This window comes from Stegostoma tigrinum, chromosome 25, assembly GCF_030684315.1.
Source record: "Stegostoma tigrinum isolate sSteTig4 chromosome 25, sSteTig4.hap1, whole genome shotgun sequence".
NCBI classification, from domain to species: Eukaryota; Metazoa; Chordata; class Chondrichthyes; order Orectolobiformes; family Stegostomatidae; genus Stegostoma; species Stegostoma tigrinum.
Window position 1 is genome coordinate 44,592,294 of NC_081378.1, and position 25,233 is coordinate 44,617,526.

The following is a 25,233-nucleotide window of genomic DNA, read 5'->3' on the forward strand; positions in this document are numbered from 1 at the left end:
AAAACAATGACTCAGTTCATTTCTCTGTTTTATATATTTCGTTCAACACTTAGTATGGTATGTTGAAATGTATTCTGACTCCACTATGATAGCATCATGTTATGTTATGTATATAGGATGAGAAAATTCCGTTAGATCCACAAATTTTCCCACTCTTCCCTTTGGACTCATTCCCATGTCCTTCACCATTTTCTTTGTACTCTGTTAAAAATTCCACTCACCAAAAAAGCAAACTTCAATTGATTGTTATTCGCTCAAATCATACTTTCTTTTGACAATGACATTATGATTTTCCTAAACATGTTTGGTGTTTCCTTGAAGACTGCGAGTAGCCAATCCTGTTTGTCACTTTCAAACTACTGTTAGACAAGTTAATTTGCTGTGAAAAATAAAACTGAAGGCCAAGTATATCTTGGAGCTATAGAATTAATTATACCCCAGATTCTGTGATTATCCTTTTCATTCCATTCAGCAACATTTTCACTGTTTTTCAAAAGTGTTTTTTCTAAGCTTTTCCTTAGTTACTTACTATTTTCAATTTTAGTTTCCGACTTGTTGCATTTAGTTTTGTTCCTTTATCTTTTCCATACTTTTCCTCTAGACTTCATTATCTCCTCAAATGTATTGAATGCTATGGTGTCATTTTCCCATCTGTGCTCCATATACAAATATACCAACAGGATATACCAGCCAGTTCACACTGCATGGCCACATACAACATCAATCACTTTCCCCCTACGATTCAAGTGAGAAAAATCATTAGGCTGATAAAGAGAAAATTTTAAGAAATTCCTCTCAAACTCAAAAGACAATTAAGTAAGTGCCAACGTACTACTGCAAGACCAAGGACTAATCCTAATTGGTCTTATTTACATTTTTAGCTGAGATGTTTTCTACTTTCAGAAAATTGTTCAGCAAATCATTTCAATGATTATATTGAACACCAACTTAACACGAGTTTTGTATAGATGGCTGACTTTCCATTTAAAATAATTCTTTTTTGTAACCAAATTATTCTTTTAATTTTTAAAATGTCTATTAAAATCCACTTTGATTTCTTTTCTTGTTGTGTTGAATCGAAGGGCCATGAGTGTTTTCACAGCTGGCTTCTCATCTCTGGTATCACTCACATGAACGTACACTGGTTATACTTGCTGTTGCTTTAATGTTCTCTTCAATACTTGGTCATCCAAAGTTGCAAACAGTGCATTCTAATCATGACTTAACTATTGTCTTATTCTAACATCATCGGATTTTTGGTCCTGTATACTCTGTCCAATTTATGAAAGTTGGAATGTGATTGATTTATTCAATTTCACTTATACTGGCACTCTGAAGCAGTATTCACAATTAGTCTCTCAATCTTCCACACTCCCCAAACATCTTTAAGTTAGGCTTATATTCCAATCAGTTGTGTTCCTTTTAGAATGTTATTTCAACCATTGAATATTTACCTGTATCCGCAAAATTCCACCAGTAAAGTTTTGTGTAGCGTAATTGTTCACTCAGGCAGGCTTTTCCATTATTTAATAACCTTTGTCCACAAGTTGAATCACCATTCATCAACACTGCTTCCACATAAAGTGGACTACAGAAAATCTAATTTAGCTATCAGACCTCTGTGCAATCCAAACACTTCTATATTGTGGCAACATTTATATATTGTCATAATCTTGCAAGTCAAACCTGTTTCAGATAGTAGGAACTGCAGGTGCAGGAGAATCTGAGATAACAAGATGTAGAGCTGGCCAAGCAGCATCACAGGAGCAGGAAGGCTGATGTTTCAGGCCTAGACCCTTCTTCAGAAATGGGGGAGGGGGGGGCGAGGTTCTGAAATAAATAGGGAGAGAGGGGAAGGCGGATAGAAGATAGATAGAGGAGGAGACAGACCATCCATGAGGACGAGGGGGATTCTGTTTTTGTTTGTTTTTTATTATTGCGGGTTGGGGGTGTGAGGGATGAGTTGCGGGAAATGCAGGAAACACAGCCGAGGGCATTGTCGACTACTGAGGGTTGGAAGTTGCGGTCCTTGAAAAACGAGGACATCTGAGATGTTTGGGAGTAGAATGCCTGGGAGCAGATGCAGTGGAGGCAAAGGAATTGGGAGTAGGAGATGGCATTTTGCAGGAAGTTGGGTGGGAGGAGGTGTATTCTGGGTAGCAGTGGGAGTCAGTGGGCTTGAAATGGATATCGGTTTCGAGGTGGTTGCCGGAGATGGAGACAGAGGTCCAGGTAGGAGAGTATTAGAGATAGTCCAGGTGAACTTAAGGTTTGGGTGGAAGGTGTTGATAAAGTGAATGAACTGTTCAAGCTCCTCAAGGCGCACTGATACAGTCATCAATGTAACGGAGGAAGAGGTGGGGTTTAGGGCCAGTGTAGGTATGGAAGAGGGATTGTTCCACGTAACCTACAAAGAGGTAGGCATAGCTTGGGCCCATGCGGGTACCCATGGCCACCCTCTTTGTCTGGAGGAAGTGGGAGGAATTGAGGGTGAGGACCATCTCTAATACCTCCCTCTCCTTCCTGGACCCCTCTGTCTCCATCTCTGACAACCACCCAGAAACCGATATCCATTTCAAATCCACAGCTACTGAGAATACACCTCCTCCCACCCACCTTCTTGCAACAATGCCAACCCCTGTTCCCAATTCCCTCGCCTCTGCTCCCAGGATGAGGCATTCCACTCCTGTACATCTCAGATGTCCTTGTTTTTCAAGGACCACAGCTCCCCCCCCCGCCTCAGTAGTCGAGAATGCCCTCGACCGTGTCTCCTGCATTTCCCGCAACTCATCCCTCACACACCGCCCCCCACAATAATAAAAAAAACAAAAACAGAATCCCCCTCGTCCTCATGTACCACCCCTCCAACCTCCAGATCCAATGCATCATCCTCCAACGCTTCCACCATCTGCAATACGACCCCATCACCAAAGACATTTTTCCCTCCCCTCCCTTGTCTGCTTTCCAAAGGGACCACTCTCTCCGTGACTCCTTTGTCCACTCCACACTCGCTTCCAGCGCCACCACACCCGGCACTTTTCCCTGCAACCATGGGAAGTGCTACACCTGCCCTACACCCCCCCCCCCCCCCCCCTCAACCCCACCAGGCCCCAAGAAGACTTTGCACATCAAGCAGATGTTCACCTGCACATCTGCTAGCGGGGTATACTGCATCTGCTGTACCCGTTGTGGCCTCCTCTACATCGGGAAAACCAAGTGGAGTCTTGGGGACCACTTTGCAGAACACCTACGGTCGGTTCGCACTAAACAATTGCACCTCCCAGTCACGAACCATTTCAACTCCCCCCTCCCATTCCTCAGACGACATGTCCATTCTGGGCCTCTTGCAGTGCCACAACGTTGCTACCAAAGGTTGCAGCAACAGCAACTCATATTCCGCTTGGGAGCCCTGGAGCATAATGGTATCAAAGTGGACTTCACAAGCTTCAAAATCTTCCCTCCCCCTACTGCATCCCAAATGAGGAGGTGGCAGTTGTGCGAACAGAAGGCAAAACAATGGAATTTTCAAAAGCAACTATCGATAATTAAATAGAAATGTGACAGCCATTACCCCAACTGTTAGTCTGCTACTTCGGTACATATAAGGCCTTTGAACATCTGGTTTTAAATAAATAAAGTGCAAACTTTACCAAGTTCATCAGGCAGGAAACTTGTGGGCATTAATACTGTCGGGCCTTGCTGTGCACAAATTGGCAGTTGCATTTCTCTGTAATGTAACAACTACACTTCAAAAGTATCCGATTAACTTTGAAGCTTTTGGGACATCCTGAAGTGATATACGTTTCGGTTCTTGGTTTAATTTAGCTTGCTGGTTGAATTCAGAGATCTTCTAATTGGCTACTAAATCATCATAGTTTTTACAAAGCTTTTCCCTCATTATGGTTTTCTGTATTGCTGTTTTCTAACTGAGAATCCAAGGAATTAGCTGACGAGGACTCAATGTATGATTGGCATGAGTGAATCAAAATATATGACTTGCTCCAGTTTTGTCTGACACTTCAGCAGAATCATTTTTTAACTGATGTTGCCTTTACAGGGTTAGGGCAGTTGTAAGGATTAGTCTGTTCTTTATTACTATATGATAGAGTCACTGATGCAGCTTTGCTTTGAGTTTTTATAACCAGCTTACTGATCATGTCCTGAAACATTTTACCTTTCCTCATCTTCTCTCAGTGACTTTCTGGGTCTCTGTTTCATTTCTTTAAGCCATTCACTGTAGACAGTTGCCAATCAGCATGTTATGCTTCTGGCTGTCTGACAAGAGAAGCAAGCTGTTGCAATTTGGAGAGCTATGTCAGCCTCCTTAAACTGAGTAAAACGTTTTTTGTTTATAAGTGGTACCAGTTATAATAGTAGAACACTACTATACATACTGTGACTGTAGGGATAACTTTTTCTGCCAATAGAATTCCCTTCTTGCAAGAAGTAGTATTGATGAAATAACAAAGGCAGCTAGAAAATGCATATGATAAAGATATTTCGTCAATGTGAAGAGGAATGCGGGAAGGGAGCAGGGCCGGTGATATTGAATCAGATGCGAGTGAGGAGCCAAAAGGATTTCCTGAATGAGCTGATGTTCTGCCCTCCCACTGTCCTATTCTTTTTCAGTAGGTACGATTGTGTTACAGTTTATCCAACAAAGTTCCGTTGTGCCACCATTTGCACTGTTTTGGTGTGGTTGCCATTTCAAGGGTTATAACTACTCCCTAACATCTGGAGATCTCCTGGAATTAGCAGCAGTCTCCGAGTAGCAGCAGTACTCGGGAGATTTTGGAACAGAATGGCCAGTGTAGTGATACCCAATCAAATTCAAGCTTTAGCCTAAGAATAATGCTAGTAGGGCTCAATTTGGCTGGGAATTTGGTGTGCTGCAGTGGGATTGGTGGCTAGGCACAGTAGACGTGATAATCGTTAACTTTGTATCAGTTAAGGTGGATGTCTTGCTTAGGATCCTCCCGTTGATTTGGCACAGGTTCCAAGCCCCAATCTCCGTGACTGATTCAGGTGAATCAATATATCTTTGCAAGAAGTGGTACTGCACAGCATGTTCTTTATTATTTAGTATTCGTCAATATTGAAAAATCAGGAAAGCATGTATTCTATCACCACGGTGCCGGGGTGAACCAGCTGTTAACTGCCATTCTTGATGTACTCTGGGTGGAATCTACTGTGGATAAAACAAAACATACATTGCCGGACTGAGTGTAAGTGAGAATATTTTAACAGAATTTACCTCCTAAACATGGCAGTGACCTGAGGTCTTTACAGTTAAATGTGCATCTAAAGGTTTTTTTTATATAAAACCCGCTAAGATTTTTAACTGGGCCTGGAGTGGGAGTAGGCAGGGCAGAGCAGGAAATTCTGTTTGAATTAGTAAAGTCTTTTCTGCCCCTCACAACTCACTTGTGTTTCACCACGAATTTTCTGTTGACAACCTTTCCATCAATGTCGCCCCGAACATGTCCAGCCAGAGTTGACAAATTCTAGATTTTTCTGTTTGTTAATATACTGACATTGAAAACCTTGCTGTGCAAAAGGTTCATTCAAAAGAAGTATTCTCTAGCTGGCTACAATATTTTTCTAATCTCCCTAATTGTTAATAATCTTTCTCAACTTTGTATCCTCATAAATTAATGTGACAGTATCTTATCTGATTATTAACTGTTTTCAATTTCCTAATGTCCTACTGCAATTTCTTCCACATAACCCCTTGGAGAGCAAAGAGAAGCGTTTGTAAAAGAGCTGATATTGAGATTCAAAACGAACATGACTGCACTTGAGCAATGAAAATCTACATAGTGCTAAATTACAGCACTAAAACATATTTATGCTAGTATTTCGTTTTCAAATATCTGAGTTCTAACATTATGTTCATGACTATCCACGTTCTTTGAGTTCTTGATTGTTCATTGACTTTTGCAACTTGAGGAACAAGGTAATTTGCTGATAGGAATTTGAGTGTTTTGTCTATGTACAGTAAAACTTCAAGTTAAAACATAATTTTTGATTTTTTTTTCTGTCATATCCTTATAGTTTATTAAATGTCTACGTCATACACAACTGTGAATTTTGCATTTTCAAGCCTCTAAATGTGACTTCTTAAAAATTGTATAAACTACTTATGTATTTGACATTTAAGTTGTATTGTCTAAACAATGTAACATTAGTTGGGAAAAATGTTTCTTGTCCTTTTGATTTTGGTCATGGTGGTTGTAATTTTTTTTATTGTATTTATTTTTTTTCCCTACATTCACCATTCCTTGCAGAACAAAGTCTTTCTTCTCCACTTCAACCCCCAACATCCCCATCGCACCCACAGCTCACTGAAGGATCTCACTTTATGTGTGTCTGACATTAAAAAGTAAGCTTAATTTATTACAATTTTTTTTATCAACTTACGACATTTTTTTTACTGTCAAATGCGTGTAGGCAATTTTTTTTAACTAATAATTTGTTGTCTTAATGTTGTCCTGCTAAATTCTTAGTGGAAGTTCTTATTGAGCATTTTGTTCTTTTGTCCTTCCTGCTGCTGAGAGGTAGTTGATACATGTTTGGAAAATTGACAAGCTCAGTAGCATGAATCCCATTTAATTATTTATCCATCTGGCATTTTTTTAACTATTCTGAAGGATTGAATCTTGCTTTCTTTCTACTCCGTAACAATCTAGAGTAGAGAAATAGAGGCAGTTGATGTTACTGTAGCTGTTCTTCATAAAAATATCAAGGAAAGGGACCAGAAGGAGGATGTCTTGGATGAGTGAGAATTTTGAAAATGAGTAAATATTTGCTGTGGTGCGAATAGACACCTGGCCAGAAAGATAGCGATGAAAGTGAAGGGAAGATTCTGCATTGTGTCCAGCTCTAAATTAACTCAGTTGAGGGAATATGGGAATGAGGCTGAGGCCTGATAGCTTATGGTCAGAGACAGAGAGAGAGGTCAAGGGATAGTGAAAACGCAATGAAATTAGGTGGAGGGATTTAGAAAGTAAAGGAGGAGGATCCCAGAGGAGCATTGGGATATAAGTGTTATGGCTTACAGTTGTTGACAACTGAAAGGCAAATAATAAGATGTTTTTATTAAAGTGCTGGATGAGACAAAAGAGTATTGTTTTCTGATCTCCCATCTGGTGAAGAATTCTCACAGTAAAGGACTTCAGCTTTAGAAAACTTTTTTTTTACCTTTTGAGAACTCAGTGAACTTTGCTCCCCAGATGAAACCAATTTGGCCGAACTTGAAACACTGAAGTGCGTGCTTTATATGTGCCAACTTTACAATCCATCTAAACTGCGCCACACTGTGGAACGTTTTCTGTTAAGGATTTCTCTCCTGAAACTCAAGTTTGTGCTGTGAAACTACACCTGTCTCCTATTGCTTTCAGCTACAGTCAAGTACAGGATAGAGGAGTAGCATTCTCACTTATATGACACACGGTTATACAATCTTCGCTTTCTTTTTAAATTATTTCAAGGACCATTTTACAACAAAGTTGGTAAATGGTTAAGTTGAAGAGAATATTTCAATATCACAATCTGTTTAGGTTTTAACTTAGTCCTTGCAACTAGGTACTTAGGATCATGCCAAGTTGAAAAGAGCAAAACATAAAATTGGTTTTTAAAAACACTTAAGAGGAATTACAAATTAAAGGTACTTTAGCTCAGGCAAACATTACTTTGGTCTTCTATAGTGATTATGATCTGAAAACTCTTTTCGAATTTGACTAAACTACTAATTGCGTACCTCCATGATGACTTTTTCATGCATGTTGAACTAAACTTTTTACTAAAAACATTAAAATAAATTTATTTTTAATACTACAGCTCAGACTGTAGCCACAGGTAAATCATACACATCTACACAAGGCTGAGGCTCGAAGGAATTTGACTGTATTTGGAAGTACAGTGGGATAGTGGTCAAAATTCACCATCTGTATACAGAAATGGAGTGCACCAGGGCACAAGAATTCAAGCAAGTGCTGGAAGCAACACTTGATTCAATATTAAACACTCCTTATAGGAAATACATTTTGTTGGATATAATGCCGATGTATTACTTCAGGAGCACTGATTGCTCCATGGCAGATTTTTTAACTTACTCTTTTTAAATTTGCCAATGTGTGGAGACCACAGTACATGAGCACATAGGGTGATTGGGTCTCAATTCAGCTAATATGTCAGAATTTAGTTTTCATTTTGAATTGCATAGTATGTATAATTTAATGCCTGACTTTCAATAACTGTGGCCATAACCGATATGAAATAGTTCACCAATGTTTGATGTATACAATAGAAAATGGTTTCGCATTTGTTTCTTTACTACTTTCAATGGTTGCAGTGCCATTGTACTGGTACAGGTTAATACTATACCTTGATAATACCATCTGCTGTGACTATATATACTTGGTGTTGTATTGTCTGCAGTTACTGCCAAACTGCTATCAACAAATGTAAAAATGTCACACTTTTCATAGTTGCCCTATGTTCTCTGCCTTTAGTGAATCTTTCATATAAGCTTTATAGAGCAATATGCTCTAACTTCAGTATAGCTCAAATGCAAAGCAATATGTAGAGGGCTTTATATTCGGTATCTCATTATATGTACAAAAGAGTGTAATTATGTTCATTGTGTACATAGCTTACAATGAGCAGAGCCTATAATAAAATGCTACTTACAAGTGTTAATATGTAATGTTCATATCACATTGTTTTATATCATGTTATAATAAATGGTAATGTTAAATTTGGTGGTGGCATTTTAATATGCATTTATTGCTGATTCATGCCAATAAGAAAAATTACCTGAAGAAATACTTAATTGCATCGTAATGTTAATGTACCCAACTTGATTTTTGACTATTCACAAATATTGAAAGTTTTTTCATTAAATCTTAAATCCTAAATAATGTTGATTTCTAATTTATTTACAACTCTCTCATTCTTTTTTACCTGTAATATTCTCATTTGATCAAGGCACATCTTTTAAAAATTGTCTACTTGAATTTTGAATTTCTACTCAAGGGTCCAATATTTATGCACAGTTAGTAATATTCAAGATTGTTTCTTTGAATGTACCTAAGTTAATTTGAAACTATGTTCACTGAGTTTGTAAGGTTGATGTGTACAATTATTGCATAGATGGGATGTCCTGGTTGCCATTGACAAAGACATTGGTGCTATACTCTCCAGGATGGCCTTTTAGATACTTACATTGACCCTGGGATTTCTCTTCTGCTAGCCCTTAACTCAGGCCTCACAGCAGAAAGGTCAAACCAGATGTCCTGTGCAGCAAGTATACGTGTGATCTGACTCCTCATGTTGGAATAGATTGTTCCGTTGTGATGTCCATGGTGTAGATTGAGTCAGAAGTACTTGGCTAGCAACAAATCTCAACAGTCCTGTGTTAAGTATAAAATTAGTGATAGAGAATTTGCCTGCATAGCAAGTAAGGGTGCGAATACCTATGAGACTGAATCTAACTTAAACTAATGACCTAAGAGTTTTCTCCCTCTCTGAAAATTATTTGAGCAAAAATCAGCCTATTATCTCTTGGGCATAAATTGACAGCTCAAAATGCTTTAATAATTTAGCACAAATTAATAATTCCATTAAAGAATTCATTGCAAATCCAATGTGGAAAATGGGTCAGTGTGTCTCAAGAGTTTTTATCTGTGTCTGATCTGGGATTCTGATCTCAAAACTATGTCTGAAGCACAAACAGACTCAGGAGTCATGGTTTAGGATCTTCTGGAGGTTAATAAGCAGGTTTAGTTGGCAGTCAGGAAGGTAACTGACTTGTTAACACTCATTTCAAGAGGGCTAGAATTCAAGAGCAGAGATATACTGCTGAGGCTGTACAAGGGTCTGGTCAGACTATGTTTGGACCTATTGAGAGTAGCTTTGGAACCCATATCTAAGGAAGGAATGGATGTGCTGTCATGGGGGGGGGGGGGGGGTCGAAGAATAATTTCAGGAATGAGTACTTGTCATATGAGAACCAGATGAGGACTCTTGAGTGTATAATTGAAGGAGTTTGTAAGGATGAGGAGAGACCTGATTTAAACTTACAGAACACCAAGAAGCCTGGATAGAGCGGACATGAAGAAGGTGTTTCTGCTAGTAAGAGAGACTAGGACCTTCAGGCACAGCCTCAGAGCGAAGGGACAATCCTTCAGAACTGAAAAGAGAAATTTTCTTCAGCTTAAAAGTGGTGAATCTGTGGATCTCATTGATGCAGACAGCTGTGGAGGCAAAGTCATTGAGTGTTTTTAGGACAGCCTTACTAATCCATGTCTATCAAGGGGAAACAGCAGCAGATTGGGGTTGAGAAACATTTTGGGTCATGATCAAATGGCATAGCAGACTTGACAGGCTGAATGGCCTGATTCTGTTCCTGTATCTAATTGTCTTATGATTGACTGAAGACAATTTCTGTCAGCAACTTGTTTTTTAAATCACAGACCTGAACTTTCTGCTTTTCACACAAACAAAAGATCAATACATCACGGCTGTAAGACATTTACCTCTCCCAGAATCAGTCTTGCTACAATCTGGACCACTCCAACAATTTTGTTACTATTTAGTTAAGGACCAGCAATTTTTAATTTTAAAGTAGAGGAATTGAAAGATCCAGAGGACTTAGGAAAGTCACAAGGTTTTGAACAGACAACAATAAACTTTAATACTTAAGTTACTGTAATACAATCTACTTCTACGTATGCAACTTACTTCTAAGATGGTGTCATTAAGATGGTATATATGGTAATAGACTATGAGCAAACACACAGCGGAATGCATCAAAAAGCAAATGCAATCGAGAGACCCCACAGATTTTTTTCCAGATATTAATAACATGGGAGTCTTCAAATCTCATGGAACTTCACAAGGGCCCACAATTATTCACTTTTGACAATCTAGCCTTGAAACTTCCTCTTGAGAGTGACTCTATCATGGACTGACTGTACAATAACTCTAATTTTAGTCCAAGGCCCAGGCAAGACCTGGCACAGTCTGCTTGAAGGACTGTAATGCTGAACTTCTTGTTTCTTTATTTTTCTAATTGATTCCTAAGTCTGTACCGAAGTACCTTGTGGCTGCAATGGCGCAAAGAACTGTAATGCTGAACTTTTAGTTCTTTATTTTGTAATTTATTCCTAAGATCCAGTACCTAGGTATCTTTGTACCTGAGATGGCGCTAGTAGTGGCAACTTTGTAAACATTTCACTGCACTTATTTGAATAAATGTGATAATAAACCTAATTCTAATATAAGTAAAGTATAGCAGATGCTGGAAATCTGAATTTAAAATCATGCTGGAGACAATCTGCATGTCTGGAACCATCTGTTGAGAGAGAAAACTAAGTTCACGTTTTGAGTCCAATTCAAGAGTCATATCGGACTTGAGATGTTAACTCTGCCTCTCTCTCCACAGGTGCTACAGATGTGCTGCGTTTCTTGAGCAGTGTTTTTCATTCAAATCATCTTCCTTACTTGGGACTAAGCACCTGTGTGTTCAGATTGCACTCAGAACATCTCCAGCTCTTCACCAATAGCTTACGGTCCCAAGCTTCCGTTCTTGTATGGTTGCAACAGGCAAATACTGCTTGAGTATTTCAACACTTACTCTGTTATGCTGAACTATTAATGACATATGGCTTCTCCTGAGGTCCGCATACTTTTTTCCAAATTTTTTTCCAAACTTAAGTCCTACATGCAATATTAAATATAAAGTCTTTGTAACAATTATATAAATGCAAGTTATTTCTTGCGTTTTTCAGCTTTGAGAAACTCTATATAGAGATCCTTTTACAGTGCCTTCCAATACTCTCAACATCCTCAAAGCATGATTCCGTTTGTGTAGCTGACCGCACATCCTTTTTGGCAAAACATATTCATTTTAAGACAAAACAACTCCATGCTGGCATGTAAATGACAGGACAGGAAGAAGCTAAATATTCTGACAATCTAAATTTGTGTCATCACAGCCTCTGTTAGCTTTTTGTGACTTCTTTCATCGACTTTGCAGCTGTTATTTTAGTAGATAAGAAGTGTGTGCAAATATCTCTGATATTGAAGCTAACTCAAGTTGTCTACTAATGTGTGGCTTTGAATATGTTGTGAAGCTGCATTTTAGTGTGGCTCCATCATGTTAGATACCCACACACACATTAGATACCCATGTGCACTATGTTGCAAACATTTGGGAACCGTGCCATCGGTTACAAGTTCTGTGCATTAGTAGTTAAATCTAACTAGATATCACCTATCCATTCCCACATTTTTCATCTTGGAAGCAAAGAGATCCCTGCTTAAGTCCGAGTGCTGCTTCCCTCACTCTCCACCGTTAGGCTGTCACATGTTGAAGATTAGATAATTAAGTTGGAGAGCAGAAACCTGAAATTTCTCATCTAGCATAGCATAAGCAGCACAACTTCACTATATAAGATATTCATTGTGCTTTTGGTAACAAAAAGAATTTCAAAAACATTGTTAATCCATTACTGGGGACATTAGTCCTAAACTTGGATTGTTTATCCTCAATTTTATTTGTAGTGCACCTGCATGCAAAAATGGATATTGAGCTTTGTGGTATCCTTGTTGAGATTTCTTTAAATAAGCCTTTGAATGCAATTTATCTTCAATAAACACTTTTAGATCTAGGCCATTTCAACCTTTCTGGCATTTAGACTTCACTGACTTCCCACTTCTCAAAACCTATGCTACAGAATCCTGCTGTGAAATGAAATTGAGAAATGGTTGATAGGAGATATTGTTACGCGTTTCAAATGGAAGAATCGTATAGAATGTAAGTTCCCCTCCATGTTGCACACCAGAAATCTTACTGGACCAACATTCCAGTACTTTGGTTACAAAAACAATTAGCTTTGGACAACAAATGTTGGCCTTGCTAACGATACCCCTGTTCCATGAATGAATGAGCAGCGTAACAAAATTAAAGAGCTAAGGACATGGCTGAATACCATCTTCCCTGGGATGGACAGTGAACTTAAGGCAGTGGTGTCATAACAGTGTCACTGGATTTGTCACCAGAGATTCATAGCTATTGCTATGAGGTCATGAGTTTCAATCCCAACATAGCAGCTGGTGGGATTTAAACTGAATAAATCTGCAAGTTAAAGCTAGTTTGAGTAATGGTGAACATGGCAACTTCCATGTATTGTTGTAAAAACTCATCTGGTTCATTGATCTCTTTTATGGAAGAAAATCTGCCATCTTTACATGTGACAACAGACCCACAGCAAGTTGACTTTTAAAAGCTCTCTGAAAGGGCCAAACACACTGCAAGGGCAATTGGGGATTGGCAGAATTGCGAGAATGAAGAAAAACAGTCACCTTCTGGGTCAAAGAAATACATTGATGTTTTATGCTGGGATCATTATAGAGCTGGGATATTATCAGCTAATTTATAAAGTGAACTGTTTCTCTTCCTGATCCATTTGAAACTGTCGTCTTGTTACGTTATCTATGACACCAGCAGAGTAGTTGCCATTGTTTTGTGTGTTGAAGTGAGTGACTAATCTGGTTTCACTTTGCTGAAACATAATCTGCCTCATTGTCATGTGCAACATTATTATTAACAAATAACTAAATGGCCTTTTTACTTAAAACAAACCCAGTCTTAAATGTTGCAGAGTCTTGTTTTTGATTATGGGTATAGAAAAATAAACCTTATCTACTTCCATAACCAGTATACTCCAACAGTATCTGAAATTTTGTACCCTCATCCTTTTACTTTAAATTTTGCCATGGCTTTACTGCTACCAATCTCCCTAATTTTCTCTAGTCACACAACCTCTTAAACACTTTAGCAAGAACAGAAAATGCTGGAGAAAAACAGTTAACATTTGAGTCTGAGGTGGCTGTTCTTCAGAACCCTCCCAAACTCTTTGCTCCTCTGAACCTTACCTCCTGTAAATGTCCTTTCTCCCTGCCATGGTGGATGTGCCATCAGTTGTCTTAGTCTCACACTCTGAAATTCCTTTCCTAAACACCTCAAGGACCTTTCTTCTGTTTAAAACCCACCTCGTTGTTCAAATTTATGGCCAGCTTAACCAAGGGCAAATCACCACAAAAGCCCCACTTAAACTTTTGGTCACCAGGAAAATTTGCAAGCCAGGCAGCAGAGGAGCAGGAAAGCTGATGTTTCGGGTTGGGACCCTTCTTCGACCTGAATCGTCAGCTTTGCTGCTCATCTGATGGTGCCTGGCCTGCTGTGTTATCTCTGACTCCAGCATTGGCAGTTCTCGCTATCTCTTTATTTCCGTATTGTTGCTTTTGGGTAGAAAAGCAAGGCACAATGGGAAAGTCTCAAATGCTGGTGATTAAGCCGTCAGTGGAATCTTGCAGTATACATTTCATTATTGTCTCTCTCCATTTTCAGTTATTGTGCAGTGCTATTGATTAATATTCATGATACAGATTGCTTTTAGTTTTAAGGCTTTACAAGAAAAGCCAGGGCATGATAATGTTTTGGAAAGCAAATACCTGAAGGAGAAATCAGTAAAGATTGGTTAAATTTTAACTAATTTTTAAAGATACCTTTAAAATTTATTCTTCTTCAAATGCTTTGTTATAATGCATCTTTTCATTCCCCTCCATGTAACCTTTCCAAATAATTTTCAAAGCAATATTATTTCCACCATCCACAGACTGTAAATCATCATGATCTATTTTCTCACCCGCATCCTCTTTATCCTGGACAGGTTGCGTTGACTTCCATGACACAGTAAATTAAAATTTTCATCCTCCCTATCGCAGCCTTTCCTACATACTGAGTTCCAACTTTATTTCATTGCCTCCTCCAGCAAAGAATGGGGAGTGTATCAAGAAAGCATGAGATGGATTACAAGGCTAAATTTGAACAGTTCGGGAGACTTGAGGTTCACCTGCTACCTTATAAAGTTTGGGATGATTGATAGTCTTTGGGGTGTGGTTTAGGTAGGTAGAAAATGGTAACGTATGGTTTTGATCTTAGAGATTAATTTCTCACACTTGGAATTGCAAATAACGGTGAATGGGCAGAGATAAACAGTATACCAGAAGAGACCGAGGAAGGAGGTTACAGCAAAGAAATCTGCATGAAATGTGAAGAGTGGCGGATAGCGAGAAGAAAATAGAGCGAGGTAAAATGATCCTACGTGCTAGTGCTCTAAATTGGCATTGAGAAACTCTCCCAAAAACAAAATAAAGTTGGAATTTGAGCTAGATTGAGGTGTCCGATCAAATCATTACTTTTGTTCATAAGTCTGAAAGTCTAATGGTACTTACAAAAGCTGCTTTGAAATTTTGACTGCTAATTCCAAAGGGTTGAAGTTTTACAAACTCTTTCATGTACAATGTGAGCAGATGGCACACATTTTCATTTCATTGCTCTGGGCTGGTTTTTAACTGGGTCACAGATGAAAGGATATTGGGCCATTTGTGAATACTTTTGCTAATTTACCTTCTGAGACATCATTGAAATACACAAACTTTGCACATCTTGTTTCCCTTTCTTGTATTATACAACTCATTCAGCCAATATCTTCACTTCCACAGGAATCCTTTTGATTTTTAGTCCTTCTTTTAATGTTGCAGATTTTAGTTCTAAATCCCCATCAGCAAAAGCCCAGTTGATAAATGCATCTGTGGTATTATAAATTGGATGCTCACTTTTCTATTATAATGCATTTAGAATTTAAAATTACATTTAGAAAGGAGGAAAGTAAATCAGTCACATTGTGATAATACAACTTTCTAAAACTGAAGTGCCTGTATTTTTCCCAATGCTGTCATCCAAATTTTTCTGTGCACACTTGTCCTCCTTACTTTTAGATAGTCAATGTCACTTATCAAAATATACATTGTGAGACCTCACAGTGCATTTACTTATTATATTGACACAGAGAATAACAGAAGAATTAAATGTCAGGTTTCCACAGTTGTGAGATTAGAATGAAAAGATCAAAATAACAATTAGGAAAAGTTCCTCTTTGCATTGAGGAGCTAATCATTGTTGCAATAGATGTTAGGTTTGCCACAAAGTTAAGGCAGGAGTAACAGCAATTGGAATTCTTTGTCGAAGACTTTTGTATTTTTTTAAACAGTAAATTGAATTCAAGCCTTTTATTATCTTGGGTTATAACTTGACTGGTTCAATCAGTATCTAAATCACTGCTTTAATACTCCCGTCATCTGTCCTTAATTTAAAGAGGAGCTCACTATTTGAGAAAAGCAAATACCGACCAACTTATAAATCAAGCAGTATTGCTGATGGTGGCACTCTAATTTATTTTCTGCCTTTGTTGTCTCCTCAGGCTGCTTCACCCAGTAACAGAATGTATCAGAAACTCAAGAGGCATGACAGAAATTATAATAGCCAATCAAGAAATGGCAGAGATGTTAAATATTTTTCTGTCATCATGTAAGAAAATGCAAAGAACATATAGGAAATACTGGAGAATCAGGGATCTAATGAGAGTGAGAAACACAAAATAATTAATTTTAGCAATGAAAAAGTACTGGAGAAGTTAATAGCAAAAACTGAAAAATCCTCTGAACCTCACAGCCCACATCTTAATAGGTTAAAAGAGGTAGCTTCAGACAAGATGTATGTGTTCGTCTTGATCCTCTAGAAATCTGTAGGTGCTAGAATGATTTCAGTGCTTTGGAAGGTAGAAATGTGATCTTGCTGATCAAGAGAAGGGAAAATAATTTAATACATGTCAAACTGACAGCAGGGGGAGAAGTGGTACTCGCAAAGTCACTGTCATGTGAAATGGAAACTTAAGTTGACTAATCTTTTAGAGTTTTTTTGAGGGACTTAGTTGATCTAGTCCATTTGCTTTTTCAGAAAGGTTACAAAAAGGTTGCAACTCAGACATAGGTTCAATGGATTGAGAAATGGTTCAAAGTCTGAGAACATGGAGTAAAAGTAAACATAGAACATTACAGCGCAGTACAGGACCTTTGGTCCTCGATGTTGAGCCAACCTGTGAAACCAATCTGAAGCCCATCTAACCTACACTATTCCATTATTATCCATCTGTTTATCCAATGACCATTTAAATGCCCTTAAACTTGGCAAGTCCACTACTGTGGCAGGCAGGGCATTCCACACCCTTACTACTTTCCAAGTAAAGAACCTATCTCTGACATCTGTCCTATATCTATCACCCCTCAATTTAAAGTTATGTCCCCTCGTGCTAGCCATCTCCATCAGAGGAATAAGGCTCTCACTGTCCACCCTATCTAATCCTCTGATCATCTTGTATGTCTCTATTAGGTCACCTCTTCACCTTCTTCTCCCTAATGAAAACAGCCACAAGACCCTCAGCATTTCCTCATTAGACCTCCCCTCCATACCAAGCAACATCCTGGTAAGTCTCCTCTGCATCCTTTTCAATGCTTCCACATCCTTCCTATTAGACCATAAGACATAGGAGTGGAAGTAAGGCCATTTGGCCCATCGAGTCCACTCTGCCATTTAAATCATGGCTAATGGGCATTTCAACTCCACTTCCCTGCACTCTCCCCGTAGCCCTTGATTCCTTGTGAGATCAAGAATTTATCGATCTCTGCCTTGAAGGCATTTAACGTCCCGGCCTCCACTGTAGTCCATGGCAATGAATTCCACAGGCCCACCACTCTCTGGCTGAAGAAATGTCTCCTCATTTCCGTTTTAAATTTACCCCCTCTAATTCTAAGGCTGTGCCCACAGGTCCTAGTCTCCCTGCCTAACAGAAACAACTTCCCAGCGTCCACCCTTTCTAAGCCATACATTATTTTGTAAGTTTCTATTAGATCTCCCCTCAACCTTCTAAACTCTAATGAATACAATCCCAGGATCCTCAGCTGTTCATCGTACGTTAAACCTACCATTCCAGAGATCATCCATGTGAATCTCTGCTGGACACGCTCCAGCACCAGTATGTCCTTCCTGAGGTGTGGGGCCCAAAATTGGACACAGTATTCTAAATGGGACCTAACTAGAGCTTTGTCTCAGAAGCACATCACTGCTTTTATATTCCTACCCTCTTGAGATAAACGACATTACATTCGCTTTCTTAATCACGGACTCTACCTGCAAGTTAACTTTTAGAGAATCCTGGACCAACACACCCAGATCCTTTTGTACTTCTGCTTTACGAATTTTCTCACCATTTAGAAAATAGTCCATGCCTGTATTCTTTTTTCCAAAGTGCAAAACCTCACATTTGCTCACGTTGAATTTCAGCAGCCATTTCCTGGACCACTCTCCTAAACTGTCTAAATCCTTCTGCAGCCACCCCACATACTCAGTACTACCTGCCTGTCCACCTATCTTCGAATCATCGGCAAACTTCGCCAGAATGCCCCCAGTCCATTCATCCAGATCATTAATATATAAAGTGAACAGCTGCGGCCTCAACACTGAACCCTGTGGGACAGCACTTGTCACTGGTTGCCATTCTGAAATGCGGTGACCAGAACTGTATGCAATACTCCAAGTGTGGCCGCACCAGAGTTTTGTACAGCTGCAACGTGACCTCATGGTTCCGAAACTCAATCCCTCTGCGAATAAAACCTAATACACTGTACGCCTTCTTAACAACCCTATCAACCTGGGTGGCAACTTTCAGGTTCTATGTATATAAACACCAAGGTCTCTCTGCTCATTCACACTATCAAGAATCTTACCATTAGCCCAGTACTCTGTATTCCTGTTACTCCTTCCAAAGTGAATTACCTCACACTTTTCTGCATTGAAGTCCATTTGCCACCTCTCAGCCCAGCTCTGCAGCTTATCTATGTCCCTCTGTAAAACCTGCAATATCCTTTCACACTACCCCAACTCCATCAACTTTAGTGTCATCTGCAAATTTACTAACCCATCCTTCTATGGCCTCATCCAGGTCATTTATAAAAATGACAAACAGCAGTGGCCCCAAAACAGATCCTTGAGGTACACCTCTAATAACTGAACTCCAAGATGAACATTTCCCATCAACCACCACCCTCTGTCTTCTTCCAACTAGCCAATTTTTGATCCAAACCACTAAATCACCCTCAATCCCATGACTTCATATTTTATGCAATAGCCTACCGTGGAGAACCTTATCAAACGCTTTACTGAAATGTGATTTTCTAGATGCCACACTAGTGTAGTTGCACAATAATCAGTACTCAAGACTCAGCTATTTCAATGACTGGATTATTGATTGAGGAAGAAAGTAGTAGAAATCTAACTGTGAAATCATTCACTTTAAACAAAGAAAATCAGAGACAAGGAAATGTTTAGACTCAATGATTTGAATGTACTTTGTGCATGAATTACAGTTACACAGATGTAGCAAGTTTGTGGGAAGGCAAATGACATGCTTGCCTTTATTGCAATGGTTACAAATACAGTAGTAAGGAAAGTTTTGCTGCAATTATATACGGTTCAGACAACACCAAAACTGGAGTTCCATTTCACTTCTTTACAAAATGAAGGACATGTTTGCCTTAGAGGGGGTACAATGAAAGGTCATTAAATTGATTCTTGCAATAGACGCATTGATTCATGAGGCGCTAATGAGAAGAATCAACCTTGAGTGTCTCCAGTTTAGCATGGCAAATAGCCTCAATGAAAGATACAGCACACTTGGAAGGTTTGATAGGGTAGATGCTGAAGGGGTTTTCCCCTTAGCATAAAACTATAACCCTAGTTACATTGTAATACAGGTCACATCATGTAGTGGATGGTTAAGTACTGATGGATCTGAGAGGATTTCTTTTTTCCACTTCTTTCAATAATTGCAGTTAGAATGATTGAACTGGTACAGGCACTGATAACATAGGTATACTGGTAGCACAGTAACGTACTTCTGTCTGAGCAAGAAATTATCAAGACTTATCAAGTACCAATATTGCACATACTTGTACCAGAATAGATTTTAGGTTTCCTCACCAAAGTGCAAATCATAAAATTTGTTAGGAAACCTACAATAATACAATCTGTGAATCACATGATTGCTTCTCTGTAGGCTACAGATAATTTACAAGTATATATTCCAAGTCTAGTCACATTCAGGTTCCTGCAGCCTACCAAAAATTATATCTGGCTAATTATGTAAACATTGCCTATCAGTTTGCTATTGATTCGAAGTTGTCATTCTGTCGAAGCTATAGTCTGCAATGAAATGATGAGCTTTCAACAAACTTCCTCAGTGTCATCCCAACTAAAACTTTACAAGTCCAAATACGTAATCATTCCCTCATTATGATATCTCCTGATCTGTCAAAGTGGAGGTACATAAAAGAATTCAGCTGGCATCAGAAAACTGCAAGTATGTATAATGGGGGGTGAGGTGTTGAAACCAATGTTAGACAAGGCTGAAATTTTCAACTTCTCTTTTGAGAATTAGTATATTTGACGTTGTAAAGAAGAGCTGGAACCTTTTTAAGACTGCATCATATTACAATTTTTCTTTTAAAAACAAAAGTGTTGGTTCTGTCTTAACACTAAGCAATCAAACTGTGGACAAAAGTTCTATGTGTCAATTGTTTAGAATGTTTACAAATGACAAGCATTCTATGCCATTGACGGAAGTTTGTCTTCATTCAATATTGGGAAATGACTCTTCATTTTAATTAAATCATGAGAGACACATTGTGTACTTGCCTTTCTTTCAGGATCTATAGGCTTGTTCACTCTGCTCCGATAACAATTCAAAGCACTGGTCGCAGCCTCCAATAATGAGTGACTTGGTGGTTAGGATTTTATACTAATTACAGTATTATGTAATTGACAGCTTGTGACAGTAATATCACTTTGCAAAACTCTCTTGACAGCCTCCATATAGCCTTGAATCAGTCTTTCGAACTCTCACCTGTATAAGGGCCTATATTTAGAGCGAAAGTTGGTTGCATTTTTTTAAACATTGAGAAGTGTACAGTCTGTTTGCTTATTTAATGCCACTTAGTGATTCAAAGCCTTTCATGTCAAGTTGATAAGCAAGTTTATGCAGTGTACTGATTGGACAAAATGGAAAATTCACATGCTTCATGTGATATATGTGCTCAATTACAGTACATCCTAAGGGTTTACTATTATGATCCCCAAGTGGCTATACAAATATAATGGGGAAGTTGCAGCACAACAGCCTCTCCAAAGTGAAAGATTCCATGTGCAAGCACTTGCCATTGTCCTCATTCTGAAGGACTCCTAGCGGATGTGTCATAAATCACCCAAAAATCAGATATGAAAGGGTGTATTTCAACACCCTACGTGTGACTAGGCCACAGGAATATCTATTGAATTAATCCATCAAACACAACTGAATTCTTTAAGGCACCAGACCACCTGTAACTCCAAGGTCGTCAAGTTCTAGTGTAGGGCAGATTCCCTCAACCCAGATGCAGAAGCTGGGACTGCTCTTGAGATGTGGGAGTAGCAGAAAGAAAAAAACCTTCTGAGGCACATTGGTAATATACAATGCATGCCTAGTATTGAAATTAATAACAAAAATTAAAGGAAGTGAGCTTGGGAGCAATTAATCCAAGTAGTCAAGAATAATTTCCTCTCCTGAAAGAAAATATATAATTTTGGAAGGTGACTAGCTGAAAAAATACTAAATGTTTGCTTCCCATGGAAACAGCTTGCACATGGAATATTTTACCTTGCACCACACTGATGGCACTGGTGACCCTTCATTGTTTAGAACTGCTCACTTCTGGAAATAAATTGAAAACTGTACGCATCATCGCTTGTTCAAGTCTCCGTACAGCTTCACATGCAATCAGCAGACAAGGAAGGCACTCATCCTTGCATCCATGTACCAAAGTATGAAGTGAGCAGCTGCTGCACCACATATAGGGAATGGGTAAATCACAGGTGACTGTGAACTCAGTAACCAGAGTCCATCTCTCCATGTGCACAGGCACTGCCATTATATCAAAGGCATTAGTGGGCTTCAGTCTTGATCTTGTATGAGATAGTTTGCAATGACTGGAGCACTGTACATGATGAGTCAATGTAAAAGGGTCAGCAGAGATTCTATGCGTTCTGGTAGGTTTCCTCTACAGGGTACAGATGAACATCCAAACACCAGCCTCCCCTCCTTAGTAGCCCATCCTGTCAACAGCACAGGTGTTGCTCCTCACCAAGTCCCCAGCCAAACCCTCTGAGTCTGCAGCTGCTCACTTCCACCACTACCCCTCTCATCCCAGGCTTATGCAGATATAGTAATATATTGTCCTCTAGATCACCCAATTGCTGCTCAATGGAAGTTCCCTCCCCTTTTCTACATGACTCCTTTCCCACCCAAGCGCTATTGATACTCTGCCCCTTGCATCCAGAGTTGCCCTTTTTTTCAAATGTCATTCCCTCTGCTTCCAACCCTTTAGCCCTTTTTATCCATGACTACATTTCATAGCCTCCCTACTGCAGCACAAGTCGTCCCCAACCCAAACTTGACTTACAGACCACACACCCAAAACATTGGACTGGCTGTGGCCCACCCTATTGAGATATGTAACCAAGACAACCTTCCTGATGTTTATATACCCCCTGACTGTTTACAGAAGTTGTCCAGATTGGTTGCATTTCACATACAAATCTGGTCATGACCCATTACCCCGACTGCAGAGGTTCAAATCCCCTGAACGATAAAACCCCAACTCAATACAGAATCATCATTAATCCCCAGGACTGATCTTGGAAGCTGACTTCAGGGAACTTCCCTGGTTTTCAGTGAGAATAACTCCCCTTGGACTTTGCTCCAGGCAAACATCTGTCTCACAACTGTGTGTGTACTGCTTGCACACAGGGTAGTTCTGAGATTGACATAACAGTGTGCTTTCTGTTCAGATGTCCACACCCCCTTGACGGCCAGTAAGAGAAGCTGCATTCCGTTGTGTTTGCACCAAGATGCAAGTCATGATGGAAACACTGAACCTTCAAGGCTTTGCTTGAGGGGCCACTGTGCAAAAAAGGAAGGAAAGGATGCAATTAGCATGCAGATAAGCAGTAAGTGAGTGAGCAGCCCTGAGATGCAGCCTGGTCCATTCCCCGAGTTGGTTGCTGGTCCCTGCTCACAAAATGTTCTTGCAGCAGCATGACAATGATAGTTGCGAATGCGCTCCAAAGTGCAGCATTAAAGCTAAGCAGCATTGTGCAGATGATCAGAAATGTGTCACATGGTGCAGAGAGACTGGTACACATCAGATGTCTGTGGAGTGTGCCCTGAAATGGTGTTGAGTGACCAAGATGGGTGGATTTGTGTTACAAGGAAGAACAGAATAATATTGTACTAAACAAGCCAAATATCAAGTATTATTGTCGTGAAAGGTATCAGTGCAGGAATCAAACACCATAATTCCTTTTTTTTTGGATGTTTCCTTTGAGATGACAAATTTTTAGTCACGTTTTCCTGAGCTTAATAACTCTATAAAGTGATTTTTTTAGTTCAGTCAGTTCTTCACTGAAACAGGCATTAGGTGTTCTTCCTTCAATGAGAAATTTTCATTCTAATTCAAGTTGGAGGACCCGATTTGAAATTGAGTGAAACACTACCCCTACTTTGTCCAGTTCCTCCTGAAACCATCACAAAGTACTCCATTGTTAAGAGAGATCCTCAGTTGGCCTCCTTCATCAACCTCTCTCTTTCATCTCTCTCTCTCCCCCTCTCTCTCTCTCTCTCCCTCCCTTTCCAGAGCCCATGTGCAACCATGCTTGACACCAAAACTGATGTAACTGATCAGCTGCTTAGTGACAGGCAGATTTGGTATCCACTACTCCCAATTTCAGTACAAATGAAGCTCCAGGCCCAATTTCACTGGGACTTCTATTTTTCATAATGCATTGGGATTGCAGCAACAATGTTACGCCCAAAACAGTCAGAGGCTGAATTTCCTTCTCGTTCTATCAAATTCAGTTCAATGAATTATCATGTTTAATACAAAAATCATGTACAACATTTGAGAAAATGAGTAGGAAGTACTTTAAAGGGTGCATTTACTCTCCTGTTTGTGTGAATCAATTTGTTTTGTCCACATGCTCTGGTTATAACATACACATAACAAAGTCATCATATGGGCCTAACATGGGAGGAATATTCCTGTGTTTTGTTCAGGCCTTAACATTCTGACTCATACTGTATAGGACAAGGGTGGAATTGGAATCAATTCTCACAGATGCTAACTTTGTAACGCAAACATGTCATGTTTATTTTGTCAGTCTCACTAGGTGTATTTATTTAGCTGTCAATAATTTGAACCTTAATGCTTTTACAATGTTCCCCAGGAGATCAAAAACAACTGGAATGTCATGAATTATTCCAGTTCTTCTGCAATTCCATACACCTTGAGACACTCCATTATACAATAACACCAGTGCCTTAAACAAATAAAATATAGCTACATGTTTTAACTGTATAAACACCATCAGTAATACTTAGAACCTTTGACCTGGCTGTGGTTCCAATGAAAGTTCACTGACTTGAAAAGTTTACTCTGTTCCTTTCTCTGCAGATGCTGCTTGATCTGTTGAGTATTGCCAGCAATTTCTGTTTTTATCTTACTATGCTCAGTCCTAATATGATCACCAGAATGACTTAAGTATATCTTTTTCAAAAAAAAGTTTGAGTAATTCCTTTATCACATTCTTGTAGCTTTGGTTTCAGTGAGAGTTTGTAGTGAAATCTGTCTTTTTTTTTAAGAAAAACCAAAATTTGCTGCAGTATTTTCTTTAGAAATTTGTTTCTTTCTTTCAAAATGAAATACATTATCAGAAAAAGTGAATGGTCTGATAATCTGACAAAATATCATCAAATTTGACTTACCATTTACTGGAATCAGTGATAGGTTACTGCAACCTGCTTTTTCAACAGCATGGATGAATATAGATGTGTATAAATCAATTCATCTTATCAGCAGCTTTTCAAGGGAGTTGGCTCACAAAAAGTATCTCTTCAAGGGAATTCTGAAGTGTTATTTTGAGAAAAACTGAAATGGATAAATCAAGTTGGGGACCATCACTAAATGTATTTCCTGGTTGGGAGCAATTTTGAAATGTCAAAATCACTTTTGTTTGTGTATTTCTATTATCTCAGTTAAAAAGAATCATAGATTTACTGCTAAGTATTGATTTTAATAATTAATATAACATGCATATATGCATGCAGGATTTGTAGGGAAAGTTCTGAGTAGTCTAGATCACAGTTTGAGGTATATTCAGGATTGATCCAGAAGAGAATT

The 25,233-nt window shown here is 39.0% G+C and overlaps 1 protein-coding gene and 1 long non-coding RNA gene across 19 annotated transcripts in view; one reads left to right on the forward strand and one right to left on the reverse strand.

Annotated features, from left to right (window-relative positions):
- The window catches only part of plekha5 (pleckstrin homology domain containing, family A member 5), a 259,844-nt gene extending 251,082 nt beyond the window's left edge, over positions 1-8,762 (forward strand). For 14 of the 15 annotated variants that reach the window (XM_059654679.1, XM_059654680.1, XM_059654686.1 and 11 more), the window contains 2 exons: positions 6,288-6,382; positions 7,840-8,762. In XM_059654679.1, the coding sequence (XP_059510662.1) occupies positions 6,288-6,373 (86 nt within the window). In that variant the 3' untranslated portion in view covers positions 6,374-6,382; positions 7,840-8,762. The remainder of the gene's footprint in view (positions 1-6,287; positions 6,383-7,839) is intronic. The other variant, XM_059654681.1, reaches the window with a different exon arrangement.
- The window catches only part of LOC132210964 (uncharacterized), a 50,606-nt gene that overhangs the window by 13,883 nt on the left and 11,490 nt on the right, over positions 1-25,233 (reverse strand). Inside the window, exons 4-5 of one of the 4 annotated variants that reach the window (XR_009447233.1) lie at positions 9,226-9,413; positions 5,055-5,188 (exon numbers count right to left, since the gene is read on the reverse strand). The exons of 1 other annotated variant lie outside the window; for it this stretch is intronic. This is a non-coding gene — a long non-coding RNA (uncharacterized LOC132210964). Of the gene's footprint in view, positions 1-5,054; positions 5,189-9,225; positions 9,414-25,233 lie in introns of those variants that run through there. 2 more of the 4 variants (XR_009447232.1, XR_009447231.1) reach the window with 2 other exon arrangements.